We start from the raw sequence: 13,089 nt of genomic DNA, 5'->3' as shown, positions 1-13,089 counted from the left end.
ACCAATTGGGTGCCCAGGCCCGCCAGCTGCCCTACCCATTTGGCTGCCCCTGCTTGCCCTGCTCCATGTCCTGGCCCTCCCCCAGGTGGTTCCAACATCCTCTCTGCTCTCTGAGCATGGATTTATTCAGCACCAAGGGCAGGGCCTTCAAGTCAGCAGCAAAATGGGTCTTGTCTCCCTCCGACTCACCCCGCCTCCACCCCATTCCAACGCGCCAGCACCTGGCCATTCCAAGGAGGCTCCATCTGGGCCAGGCCTTGATTCCTCCCCACCCCCACCCCCCACCTGCAGAGGCTACTTGGGGGTCCGGATGAGTGTGTGATAGACCGGCTTGACAATGAGGTGCAGGTGCAGCGCGTTCTCCACCAGGTACTCGGAGTTGCGCCGCTGCAGGTCGGCGTGCGCCAGGAAGTCCCCGGCCTCCTCGCTGCTCTGGTGGAAGCTGTAGGAGTGGCGCACCAGCAGACGGCCGTGCTGGCGCGCCCCCACCAGCACCGTCTTCTGAAAGCTCACCCCTGCTGCGTCCCCGCCGCTGCTGGCCGGCGTGACCACCAGGCGCGGCCGGCCATCTTCCGGGCGTGCAGCGGGCAGCGCAGTGCCCGCGGCGTCGGCGTAGACGGGCCGCAGGCTGACGGGCAGCCAGCGCGGGGAGAAGAGCACGTTCCACGTGACGCGGCGGCCGGCGTCGTGGCCACTGGGGCCCAGCTGCGTCTGGAAGCTGGTGCTGCGGTCGTCGCGGGCCGGGTTGTTGATGACCCACGGGGCGCCCCAGGCGGGCGCGAGGTAGTTGCGTGGTAGGAAGGCGCTGCCGTTGACGTCGAAGAATTTGGCGTAGTGCAGCGGCGAGGCGGCGTGGAACTGATAGGCCTGTAGCAGCAGGTCGGCCACTGCGGGGCCGTGTCGCGCCAGCGCGGGCGAGCGTGTCTGCAGCTGGAAGAGCTGCGCGGGCGGGATCATTGGGTAGCGGATTGCGCGCAGCGCCCGCTCGGCCACAGCCGGGGGTGGCCGCGCTCGGCCCAGCCATGCCTCCAGCGCGTGGAACAGCTCCAGCTCGTCCTGGAGCACCAGGTCGGAGCGTTGCAGCAGTTGCGCCAGCAGCTCGGGACTCACGGCGCCCCACTCAGTGCTCGCCACCACGGCCGACAGGTTCCACGCCAGAAACTGCAAGCAGCTGTGGCGCAGGGCTTCGTCCCCGGTGCTCACCGCGTAGTGGTACCAGCCCACGGCCGGGCCCGCGCCGCCCGCCAGGTGCGCGCGCATGTAGTCGGCCACGCCCCGCTGCAGGGTAGCCACACCGTACTTGGTGGCCAGCCGGTGCAGGGGAATGGCTTGGGACAGAAGCAAGGTCAGCTCTCCGCAGTACAGGTACCTGCGGGGGAGGCAGAGAGGTGGGGTGAGTTAGGCCTGGCCACCCCAGGCACTCCCAGTCATGCGAAAGGCCCAGATCTTGGATGGAGAGTCCCGGTGGCCGTGGACACAAGTGGAGCAGAATGGTCTCCAGACATTTCCTGTTCCCCCTTCCTCCCCCTAAAGACCCCTGGCTCAGGGGTCTGCTACTTGGCCACAGCTTCTGGATCTCACAGGTGAGGGGACCTGTGTTTATTGAGCCTCAGAGCAAAGCCAGCGCCGGTGGCTCCCTACAGTCTGGGCTCGAGTCCAGCCATGAGACTGGCAGGGTCCTTAGTGGCCCTGGGCCCACTAAGCCTTCCACGACAGGGGAGGTGCCCCCTCCTTCAGGGGAATGGTGGCCATCAGCAGAAGGCAGGCACTGCCCACCAGCTGGGTTGCTACCTGTCCCTCCTCACAGTCCCCGCCTCTCTCATCCCCACTCATGGGTGGACACCTGCCCTCTCACCCTCCCTGCCACCACTGGATGCCCCACTTTGTTCTTGGGTTGCTGCCTGGCACTCCGGGCGTGGGGGATGTCAGGGATTCTGCAGCTGAAGTCATGGCAGCAGGCTTAACTATCTCAGACTACAGTGTGGAAGGCGCCCTTCGGCTGGGTGCACTGGTAAGGCAGCAGGCAAGAGGAAGGAAACAGCTGACGTTTGCAGCTCCCTCGTCCTGTGGCTCCAAGCTTGGCCAGACACCATAACCGCATGGGGATTTGAAAATAAAACAATGATTACTGGTCCCGCTCCTGGACCTGAAACTGCACATGGATAAGCTCGACCACCTTCGGAACAGCTTGGAGCTGGCCTGCCAGGGACAGGAACTGATGTCCAAACAAGCAGCCCATAGCAGTTGCAGGGAGACAACTGGAGACAGTGGGTAGGTGGAGGAGCCACCCCACCTGATGAACTTGTCGAAGACAGCGGCACATTCGCGGCTCTCCTGCAGCTCCACCTCGCTCTGGTTACTCAACAGCCCCCGGAAGAACTCGCTGTGCAGCCCCAGCAGCAGGCGGTGGGTGTGGAAGACACGGACCTCGTCGCTGCCAGCTGCCTGCACCCGCAGCACCACATCGCTGGCGTTGCCATGCCGGAGCAGTTCCTGCAGGCGTTGGAGGAGCACCTGCGAGTGGTTGATGGAGGTGCCCGCTGCCTCCCCGCCGACGTCGGCTCTCTGGGCTGTCCCAGGAAGGAACACGGAGCAGCCTGAGAAGGCGTTGGGGCAGGGGCGGGGCCTTGGTAGAGGGATGTGGCTGGAAACTGGGGTGCCAAAGGGCCCAGGATGGCCATGTGCACACGTGGTTGTGCCCATGAGGTGCGTGGAGACAGGTGTGTGCCCACAGCAAGCACCTCCTCATGCCAGTGCACGCCCTAGCAGGTGGACACAAGCCTAGATTCCAGGCAGGGAGAGGTGTTGAGCCTGTGTGGCCTCCGTGATCCCAGGTGGGATCGGGGGAGAAAATTTGTGATCCCCACCCCTCTCACCTGCTGAAGAATTGTCTGCCTGAGCATTTGTTATCCCACATTCCCTGAGCACCTGCTGCATGTTGCGTATGCCCCCTAAGGGCTTGGACTAGAACTGGCAGGAAAGCATAACTCCGCACAGTGGATAGGTACCAAGCACACACAGGCCAGTGAGGAAGTGTGGTGGCTGAGGACAGATGGACTTGGCAGGTTGGGCGCAGGAAGAGGGGCTGGGAGGCAGGATGGTGAGTGGGAAGGACAGGGACATGAAAATGAAGTCGTTTGCCAGGCCCAGCCCTGCCCCACTCCCCAGAAGAAACCACAAGGGTGAACAGGTGCAAGGGACAGCACCGCCTTCCAGGCTGTCGCCTGGGCCACTCCAGGGCTGCCGTGTGGGTCAGAGGGGGATGGGCACACAGTCACAGAAATGGCTGCCAGCTTTGTGAGGGGCCTGACAGGGGGCGGCAAGAAGGGGGTCTGGCAATAGCAGATGGGCACCAACCCACCGCACTCCCCCCTGTCTTCAGCCTACCCTGTACACAGGCAGGTGGTATATGCGCCCTCACAGAGAGCAGGGTGGCTGTGCCATAAGGAAGGGAGACGGAAGGAGAAAGGGAAGAGGTAGTGAACTTCCAAGCCCCACCTCTCCCAGCTGTCACTTGGAAGGACCTGAATGCTGATGGCATCCCCACTCCTCTCCGGGACAAAGGACCAAGAGGGTCTCTTTGTCTTTAAGACCCCTGCCTGCTTGCCCGCCTGCCCAGCCGCTCCTCCCCTCCTCCCAGTAGCCACAGGGCTGCTGTGTACTGTGGGCTTTCCTGGGCCCGCTGGATACTGCCCCCTCCCGGTTGGCCTTGGCCGCTCCTGCCCTGCCCTGCACCCCCACCCTCCTGCCGCTCACTCACCTGCCCTAGTGACCAGGCCTACCAAGGTCAGGATGGCCCAGAAGCTGCCCCAGGACCCCGGCTTGCAGGAACCCATTCTGAATGTCCTTGTGCTGTGTCCCCAAGTGCACTGGAGGGACTGTGTCACTCAGGCCACTCAGCTCTCACATCCCTCCCCTTATATAGGATCCAGCACAAGGGGCCGGCACCCCTTTCCTCCAGGCCTCCCTCCCCCCACCCAGCCTCTGTTATGGATTGGTGGAAACTGGCCCCAGCTGTTGCCCAGGCAACCACTTAAGCCAGAGAGTGGCAGCCCCAGGGGCTATTGTGTTCCATGGGCCCCTAGCAGGACATATCCGGCACCCTCCTCCCTCCACCCAGCAGCCCTAGCCCAGCGGCTTCTCTGGGGAAGGACCCGCAAGGGGCTGCAGGACTACAGGCCAACACAGGCCTTGGAATTCCCAACCCCCGCTCCCATACCCCTCCAAGCCCCAGGCCCAGCCTCCGCTCTGGCACACAGCACACTTGGCAGGCTCCAGTCTGGGCGCCATGGTAAACCGGCTGCAAATCAAGGGCCTGGACCAGCGAGGCGAGGCAGGGGCGGGGGGGGGGGGGGGGGAAGAGCTGGCTTTGCCTCCTACCCCTCCCCCACTGCTGTGTTGGGGTGGATTAGCTAGCTAGCTCTCCAGGGAGGGCAACAGGGGTCTAAAGAGGGACCCACGGCATGAACCTGATCTTCATGCTTTTGGTTGAAGGCGGACGCCAGCCTGTACTGGGGAGAGTGTTCTGGCCTTGAGCTGAGCTACATGGGCTGTCTGACCTTAACCTGTTCCCCTAGAGTTGTAGGGAACCAGGCTGGACGGGGCATGGAGCAGGAGCACCAGCCTGGATGCACGGCTAAGTGGGGGACGGCTGCCCTCGGTCCAGCTGGGCCTCAGTGGACACCTCTGCCCCACCACTTTCCCCCTTTAATTCACCCCTTTCCATGGCTTCTGGTCTCAGGGGGCCATCTCCTGAGAAGTTTCTACTTTGCTGCTTTTCCCTTCTCCAAGTTCCAACAAGCCACATACACACACACACACACACACACACACACACACACACAGAGCACCCTCCCTCTCTGGACTCCAGGGAAACCGGAACCACATGGATCACAGGCTGAGCTGCTGGAGCACATTTCTACAACAATGAGAATCAAGCCAGTGGGAAGGGGTCCCTGTGTGCAGAGAGGAGGGTCTGAGGCAGGGTCTAGCCTGGGGGCTGGCAGTGCATCTCTGCCCTCGCTGTCCAGATCCCAGGGCCCTACTCCCCGCTCAATACATTGATTTCTGCCTCGGCTCATGCACAGACTCCCAGCAAACAGCTCATCTCCCTCTGGAGCCCCGGAGAGAGCCAGAATTGAGTCTGGCACCTGCCTCATCCGGGCTGGCAGAGTTGGAGCTGCCCGGCCCAGCGGAAAGCCGTCGCGGCTGCCCCGTCTTGCATGCCTGGCTCCTTGCATCCAGATCCACCACCAGCGCTTGCCCACTGGCTTCCTGCCTGTCCTTCCCAGGGGGCAGTGCCACGTCCTGGCTCAACCCAACAAATCATAGCCTCGGTGATGAGGCAGCTGGGCCTCCCGGGCTCCCGTCCACTATGCTTGCAGAGAGGAATGGCACCGATGGAACCCACTATTCTGAAAAAAAAAGCGTGCTTGCTTGTGAATCTGCGAACATCTGCCCGGCACGCCCCATGCTTCTCCCGGAAGGCTTGGTTCTCCAGGGTGGAGCCTGGGCATCTGTACTGTCTAGTTATTTCCAGAAGCTTCTTCCTGCGTGTTCTCCAAGTTCAAACCTCGCTACTATAGTTAGTGGTGGGCCTCTGTGTGTGAGGGAGCTGGGTGGCCCCAGGACGCCATCAAGGTGCGAGAGGGTCCTCTCAGACTCCCCATCTCTGAGAGGCCCTGGCTTCTGCTTCCCCAGAGCTAGCCTGAATGATCTGGAGGCTGGCTTTGCAGGTGGGGCCATTCCTCATTCTCTTTTCTTAGTCTCAGGGTTGCTGTCATGTGTGGTGTGTTTGTACATGCATGTGCGACACACACAGGTGTATGTGGGAGGAAGGAGAAAGGAAGCAGCATCCTCACCTGAGTTATTGGAGAGCAAATCCAATGAGCTCAGGAGAGGAGCTGGGGGCTGGGTGGGGAGAGGGCGTGGTTTCCTGCAGCAGGTGCCAGCAGGCGTAAGCTCTGGGACTTACTGAGGATCAATGGTCAGGGCTCCGTCTGCTTACAGTCCTGCTTCGCTCTGCTTCCTGCAGCCCCAGGCCATCTTTTCGGGGAAGCTATGGTTGTCATGATCCTGTTAGGTGCCATAAAGGCCATTGGAAACTCCTGGACACTTGGGGCAAGAGGAAGAGATTGGGATGACCGGGCCCCAGGCTGGCCCCAGGCCTGCCTCAACCTCTCAGAGTTCCTTACCTCTGTAACGGCCCCTGCCCTGGATTTGGGGTCTCGAGACTGATTTGGGTGCTCAGATCAGGGAATAGGGGATGGTGAATTAGGACCCAAGCCGTGTGGACAAGGATGTGTGTATGTTGTCGGGGGAAAGAGACATGCGAAGATGTCTTCAGAGAGCTCCTAAGCTGCTGTCAGGCCAGGTAGCCCTGCTTGGTGTTGCATTGCCTCTCCTGCTCAGCCCCCCAACCCCGCTCTCCCCCCACCCTGGGCAGGCTGTTGTCCCAGCTATGGATAACCCCTCCCCACCTGAGCCACCAGCTGCCTCCTCCACGGAGACTGAGTTTACCTTGGCCTTGCCCCGACTGAGAAGGTTCTAGAAGGGAGGGGAAAGCGAGCTTCTACTCTGGTCCTTGGTATCTCCCATGTCCCATCGTATTGAAGGAAGCATTCTCAGGACCCAGAGTCAGAGGTGGCCCTGAGGGTAGTGTGCAGGGACATACAGTGGGCAGCCGCCCCTGGAGCTCCAGCCTGGTGTGGACCCCGGGCATCTGCCTGCTGGAGACATCAGAGGAGGCCAAGGTCAGGTGCATTGCCACCTGTCCACATGTCCCATGCCTCTTCACCAGGCTGGCTTGGAGGTGTCCGCTGCACTGAGCAAGAGTCCCTTCTGCCCTGGTTTACTCCAGCCACTGACGGGGCACCGCACAGGGAAGACTTCCCCCACCCACCTCCTCTCCTAAGGCAGGGGTCTCTCACTGGTGATCAGGCTGCCTATGCACCTGCTGATGACTGAGTGCCCCATCCCTGCCACCATGCTCCGCCCACTGCCCTAGCAGAACTGGGCATCTGTTCAGCTGTGGGGCCTTGCAGACCCCACAGGCCTTGGTTTAGGACGTAGTCCCACAGGATTGCCCATTCCTGTGGGACAGCATCGCTGGTGGAAGGGCATAGCTGGGGTCCTTTGCTAAATCTGGACCCCCTCCTCCACTCTGGCCCTCTCCTACACCCTGGCCATCTCATCCACCCTGGCCCTCTCCTGCACCCTGGCCCTCTCCAGCCGCTAACCCCAGTGGCTTCGTCATTTTGCATGAGCCACATCATGTTCTACCTGAAGAACATTTAAGGACCCCAGTGGAATGCTCATCTCCTGGAATAGTACAGGATTAAGTGGTGCCCCACATCAGGCCAGTGTTTTAAACTCCCTGGGGATGCTGTGACCCCTATTCTGCCAGTCTCACAATACACACAGGTGGATGGTTGGGCAGCTGTCTGTGATTTCAGGTCCCAGCCCTCTACCGGGGGACCTGCCCTGGGGCAGCGAATGCCGCACAGAGAGCCTGATCCAAAACCCACAGGACTCTCATGAACTTGTAGGGATGTGCTGTGGCCACTAGGGGGCAGCAAGGCTCCAGCTGAGCATACTAGGGTGGGGGCGGGGTGGGGATTGGGAGCAGGTGGCTGGAGCCCCTGGTCCTGGGATTCCACATTCTCAGGGGGTGAGTCAAGGGCAGGGGTCCCGGCCGGGCTTCAGCTCCTATTGCAAGGTAGTCAACCCATGTTCTGGTGCCCACAGGGGGCAGTCCTGGCCACTGTTACCCAGACAGGAGGAGTCAGCTGGGCACAGACCCTGCCTCTTCAGCGTGCCTGCCGGCACCGGCTGGTGTTTATTTGTCAGAGACAGATTTTCTTGAGGGATGGTTCATTTCACCAGGACCAGGCAAACAACGGCTTGTGGGGGCTCTCGGCCTCGGTTGCCTGGCTTGCTGGCAGCCTGAGCAGGCTGCTCCTGGGGTGACCACCACCCTAGCCCATGGTGGTCAGCCCTCATCCTGGCCAGCAGCCTCGTCCCATCTCCTGCCCCATTGCACCTGCCCCAGTCTAGCCACTCCCCAGCAGGAGTACTTTCTCTTCCCGACAGCAGGTGGCTCTCAGATCAGTCAACTGCCAAGGTCCTTCTGCCTCTCCCAGGGTGCACAGAACACCCCAAAGCAGGCAGCAGCCCCTCAGACAACTCATTTTCCCTCGCTAAGCACCCCCGCCCTCCAGCCTCCCCTTTCCCCTACCCCAAGGGATCCTGGTTTGCTCCAGGGGCCTCATTGGAGGCTGCGTCCCCTGTGCCTGTGCCCCACCCTTTGCTTCCTCCTCCTCCCTCCTCATCACCACTCAGGCTGTGCGCTCGCTCGCCGGCTCAGTGCCTCCTCCACCTCCAGAGGAACCCTGGGACAAACACTGCCGGGAGAGCCGGGGGCAGGAGTGCAGCCGGTGATGCTGAAAAGGAGCTGCGGGGATCCCCAGGTGACCTGGGACTTAGGACCCGGGAGCATGGGGCTCGAGGGACCTGGGACAGGTAAAGCATCCTGGAACACGGTGTGGGGTGGGGAAGGGCATGAGACAGAAGGGCAGGGAGCCACAGGGGTCGAGAGATGGGTGGGGAAACAGAAGCTGGTGGTGAGAAAGGGCCCCAGGTGGAGCAGGAAATCCTAAGCTGGAAGTCAAAACCTGGAGAAACAGATGTGAGGTGTGTTGGAGGGGAGCAGGGACTGAGCCGATGGAAAGGTGTCTGGGGATGGTCCCCTTCAGAAAGTCAGGGCCACCCCAACCAGCCTGGACGGTGCCACCCTGTGAAAGAGGTACTCTATAACGCAGAGAGCAGGCACCCGCCTGGAGCTGAATCGCGATGGTGAGTCAGAGGCCCAAGATGCCGGGGACAAACTCGGTGGCTTGAGACCCACTCCAGACTCCCAGGCCCAGGGGCTGCTGGCCTCACATTTCCACAGGTCCCTTGTGATCCTGGAAGTGCAACCTGTGCCGATGGGGGTCGGTCGAGGGCAGCTGTGTGCTCAGGACACAGGCTACAGCACACACACCCTGCCTGCTGGGGACTTCTCCCCACCAGAGCAGGAGCTGGACCACCAAGCAGGTGGGCTGGGCTGAGAGTGGCCTCGGCACGAGACATGGCCGGGTCAGCCTGTGGGGGAGAGATAGCAATTCCCCAGACCGGGGTGAAAAGAGACAGAACCCTCTAACCCTGTCCTTTGGCCCTCTCCAGCTGGCCCACCACTGGCGACCCCACTTCCCACCCCCAACGGCAGTTGGCTGGGCCAGGACTTGGAAGGGCAGTGGCCGGAGACCCTGGAGAAGTCCCCGTGTGTGGCTGGCGTCGTCGCTGTCATCTATTACAGTGTTCTGCTGGGCCTGGGGCTGCCTGGTGAGTGGGGAGCCAGAGTCTGGGGTCTTGGACTTGGCCAGAAGTCAGGGTCCTCCTTCAAGGGGTGCCCCAGGGTCACAGACCCCTCCAGGGCAGGTCACCTCTGGTGTTTGGGGGATGGCACCAGGGAGCAAAGCATAGAGGTGGGTGAGAGAGACCCAAGATGCTGTCGGAGCAGATGGCCCTTGGCCTGTCACTCTCAGCAGTGAGTCCTCTGTTGGGGTACAGCGGGGTGCCGAGGCCCCTGTGCTGCTCACCACCCTCAGAGACAGGGCAGGAAAGGCATTCTTAGTCCTGCGGACTGTCCCCAGGCCGGTGAGTAAGTCCCTGTCTGTGACCAAGGTGGAGATCGTAAGGCACCTGAGAGGGGCCCGGGGAGGGATGTCCCAGCCTAGGGGGCTTCCGAGGATGCTGCTGCTGGGCTAATCTGTGTGTAATGGGTAAGTCAGTGCCAGCAGGGTGGGGTGGACATGGTGGGGCTAGACTGCTGGTGGCTTCTTAGCAAAGTGAGGTTTAAGACGGTCCTGGAAATGGACTGGTATGGTGTCTCAATAGGTTAATCTACCACCTCCAAGTAACAGAATCTCATTTGAGCATCAGGTTGTGCCCCAGCAGCTCCACTTGCCATCCAGCTCCCTGCTTATGGCCTGGGAAAGCAGCACAGGATGACCCAAGTCTTTTGGGCCCCTGTACACGCATGAGAGACCTGGAAGAAACTCCTGGCTCTTGGCTTCAGACTGGCTCAGCTCTGGCTGTTGAAGCTATTTGGGGAGCCTGTCCCTCTCTGTGTGTGTTAACTCTGTCTTTCAAATAGATTATTTTTTTCTAATTATTAATAAAAAAGAAGAGGAAGGATCTGGAAAGCGGGCTGGAGCAAGCAGCACCAACTCCAGTGTGTGCGGGTGGGCACGGCCGATGACGTAACCATCCTTTCTAACACCTCCAACCCCTGTCCTCCCTGGCTGGCCCTGTCAGTCAACCTGCTCACCACGGTGGCCCTGGCCCGCCTCGTCACCAGGACCAGGAAGCCCTCCTACTACTACTTGCTGGCACTCACGGCCTCAGACGTCATCACGCAGGTGGTCATCGTGTTCATGGGGTTCCTGCTGCAGGGGGCCGTGCTGGCCCGCCAGGTGCCAAAGGCAGTGGTGCGTACGGCCAACATCCTGGAGTTCGCTGCCAACCATGCTTCGGTCTGGATTGCCGTCCTGTTCACGCTTGACCGTTACAACGCCCTGTGCCGCCCGCTGCACCACCGTGCCAACGCCTCCCCAGGCCGCACCTGCCGGGCCATCGCCACTGTCTTCAGTGCTGCCCTGCTGACTGGCATTCCCTTCTACTGGTGGCTGGACGTGTGGAAAGACACAGAGCCACCCAGCACACTGGATGAGATCCTCAAGTGGGCTCACTGCCTCACCGTCTATTTCATCCCCTGTAGCGTGTTCCTGGTCACCAACTCAGTCATCATCTGCCAGTTACGCAGGAGAGGCCAGAATGGGCTGCAGCCCCGGACGGGCAAAAGCACAGCCATCCTCCTGGGTGTCACCTCACTCTTCGCCCTCCTCTGGGCTCCACGCATCATCGTCATGCTCTATCATCTATACGTGGCCCCAGTCCACCGGGACTGGAGGGTCCACCTGGCCCTGGATGTGGCCAACATGACAGCTATGCTCAACACCGTAGTTAACTTTGGCCTCTACTGCTTTGTCAGCAAGACTTTCCGGACCATTGTGCAACAGGTCATCCAGGACGCCTACCTGCTTTGCACCCTGGGGTCGCAGCCAGAGGGCATGGGGGCGGAGCCTGTGCTGAGGCCTCCAGAGCTCCCCAAAGGGGCAGAACTGTAGAGGAGGAGACCCAACCAGGGATCTTAGGGTCCCATTTACACCCTGCTTTGCAATCTTGAGGTGCGGGGGAGGCTCATTCTTTGGTTCCCCACGTAGAGAGGACAACTTGGCCCACACATATGTTTATTTCCCAGCAATTCCAACTTCCTGGAGAAGGAAAATGTTCTGCCAGGTACAAATGAATGGTATTAGCTACTGTGGGTATTCTTTGGTGAGGGGCATTTCACCAGGCAAGTGGTGAGTGCCGGATCAGCTCTGGCCAAATGAATGAATGAGTGAAAGATGCCTAGGTGAGTGGGTGGGTGGATGATGCATGGATGATAGAGGAACAATGGATGAGTGGTCGTATGAGCAGATGGATAGATAGACAAATGGATTGGTGGATGTGTGGATGGATGGATGAGTGGCTGGGTAGAATGATGGGTGGAGGGAAGGATGGATGTGTACCCTGTTCCCTGGTCCTGGCTGGTTCTCCGAGGTGATCACCTGCCTGGTTTCCAGTGGTGATGCCAGGATATGAAAAGGACGACACCCAAGGGACTCCACGTGTTTCCTGGGCTGGGAGAACCAAGCTTGTTGTGCTGAATAATGGAAGGTGGGGTGATTAGGGGGACAGAGGCCCCCAGGGCACGCAGCCAGGGAGTGGTCTTAAAGCAGGTGGACCAGTCTGGTCAGCCTTAGGTGGTGATGGGGTTCACTCAGTGCCTCCCCACCCCCACAGGGCCCCTTTCCTGGTGCTGCAGGCCTGGGGAGGCGGCTGGGAGAGATTAGCAGATGGGTCTCCCACCTGCTCCAGCCTTGGGTAAACACATCAGACAGGCAGATCAGGGGCCACTCTCTGCTTCCCCATCAAGCTGAGCTGACCTTTCCCCTGAATGAGAGGCCCGCCTGCCCCACCCCCATCTGCTCCCGCAGCACCAGGATATAGACAAAGGAATAGGATGGGAGCTGGATGCACAGTCGGTGCGGAATAAATGCTCAGCTTCTCCCCCCAAGAGCAAGACATCCAAGCAGGGAGTTTCAGCCATGCCCAAAAGCCAACCACACAGGTGCCCTGCGATTCTGGGTGAAGGAGACACCCTTCAGCTCGTGACCCACAGCGTAGCTCGGGTCCTCATTCCCTTCACCTCTCTCCTCAGGCCACAAAGCTATGAAAATCAAGAGCCTGCTCACATAATGCAATGTAATCAATAATAACAATTTTAAAAGAGCCTTTTGCTGAATCTGCCACACACACACACACACACACACACACATTGAGGGGCATAGCCTGGCCCCTGCTGGAGAGAGAGGACCTCCCCGTCACCTCACTTCTCCAGAAATAGCAGAGAGCCCTCTCCTGCTTCGGTTCCCTCCCTAGATGTCCTCAGTGGCAGCAGGGACTTCATCCAGGTCTTCCTAGGTAGCTGGCAGGGACCCACCTACTTGAGCCATTGCTACTGCTTGGGGAGGTGTGTGGGATGTGGGGGGATTCAGGTTGCCCCATACAGAACAGAGAGTGGGGCTTGACCCTGGGCACACACAAGTGTCTGGGCCAAGTGCAAGTAGCCAGGGGCAGAAGAGGCACACAGAGACCCTTGGAGAAGAACAGAAGATGGAACAGTGGGGAAGGGTGGGAGGAGAATCCCCAGCTCTGTGGATGGCAGATCCCACAGGGATGGGACCAGGGGACCAGGTTTCTTGCAGCTAGCTGGCTGGTGGGCTGATGCGGGGGAGGCTAGGCAGAAGGGTCCATCCACCTGTCCCCAGGCTCCAGCACACCCAGGAATGTCCAGCTGTGCTGGGGAGGCTGCGGGAGGCAGGTAGAGCTGGGCCCAGGTGGGAACTATGCACCCTCAGGACTCAGGGAGCTTGTTGAGTG

General features: G+C 60.4%; 2 protein-coding genes across 2 annotated transcripts; one reads left to right on the top strand and one right to left on the bottom strand.

The window, feature by feature from the left end:
- Nucleotides 1-294: 294 nt before the first annotated feature.
- Nucleotides 295-2,937, bottom strand: BTBD17 (BTB domain containing 17). The gene is made up of 3 exons (XM_058675746.1): nucleotides 2,877-2,937; nucleotides 2,294-2,597; nucleotides 295-1,369 (listed from the first exon to the last, which is right to left on the bottom strand). The coding sequence occupies exons 1-3, from the start codon at nucleotides 2,935-2,937 to the stop codon at nucleotides 295-297; spliced, it is 1,440 nt and encodes a 479-aa protein (XP_058531729.1).
- Nucleotides 2,938-8,495: 5,558 nt separating this feature from the next.
- Nucleotides 8,496-11,228, top strand: GPR142 (G protein-coupled receptor 142). The gene is made up of 3 exons (XM_004593066.3): nucleotides 8,496-8,520; nucleotides 9,223-9,381; nucleotides 10,357-11,228. The coding sequence occupies exons 1-3, from the start codon at nucleotides 8,496-8,498 to the stop codon at nucleotides 11,226-11,228; spliced, it is 1,056 nt and encodes a 351-aa protein (XP_004593123.3).
- The last annotated feature ends 1,861 nt before the right edge of the window (nucleotides 11,229-13,089 follow it).

The sequence above is a fragment of the Ochotona princeps genome, chromosome 17 (assembly GCF_030435755.1).
Source record: "Ochotona princeps isolate mOchPri1 chromosome 17, mOchPri1.hap1, whole genome shotgun sequence".
Taxonomy (NCBI): Eukaryota; Metazoa; Chordata; class Mammalia; order Lagomorpha; family Ochotonidae; genus Ochotona; species Ochotona princeps.
Note: the sequence above shows the minus strand (reverse complement) of the source record. Positions and strands in the feature narration are given on the sequence as shown.

Bases quoted from the DNA above. Each gene is read 5' to 3' on its own strand.
- GPR142 (XM_004593066.3), top strand. From the start codon at position 8,496: ATGGGGCTCGAGGGACCTGGGACAG. The intron at 8,521-9,222 runs GTAAAGCATCCT...GGCCCTCTCCAG, and splicing joins GCTCGAGGGACCTGGGACAG to CTGGCCCACCACTGGCGACC. The intron at 9,382-10,356 runs GTGAGTGGGGAG...TGGCCCTGTCAG, and splicing joins GCTGGGCCTGGGGCTGCCTG to TCAACCTGCTCACCACGGTG.
- BTBD17 (XM_058675746.1), bottom strand. From the start codon at position 2,937: ATGCAGCAGGTGCTCAGGGAATGTGGGATAACAAATGCTCAGGCAGAC. The intron at 2,598-2,876 runs GTGAGAGGGGTG...ACGCCTTCTCAG, and splicing joins GGCAGACAATTCTTCAGCAG to GCTGCTCCGTGTTCCTTCCT. The intron at 1,370-2,293 runs GTGGGGTGGCTC...CCTCCCCCGCAG, and splicing joins GTCTTCGACAAGTTCATCAG to GTACCTGTACTGCGGAGAGC.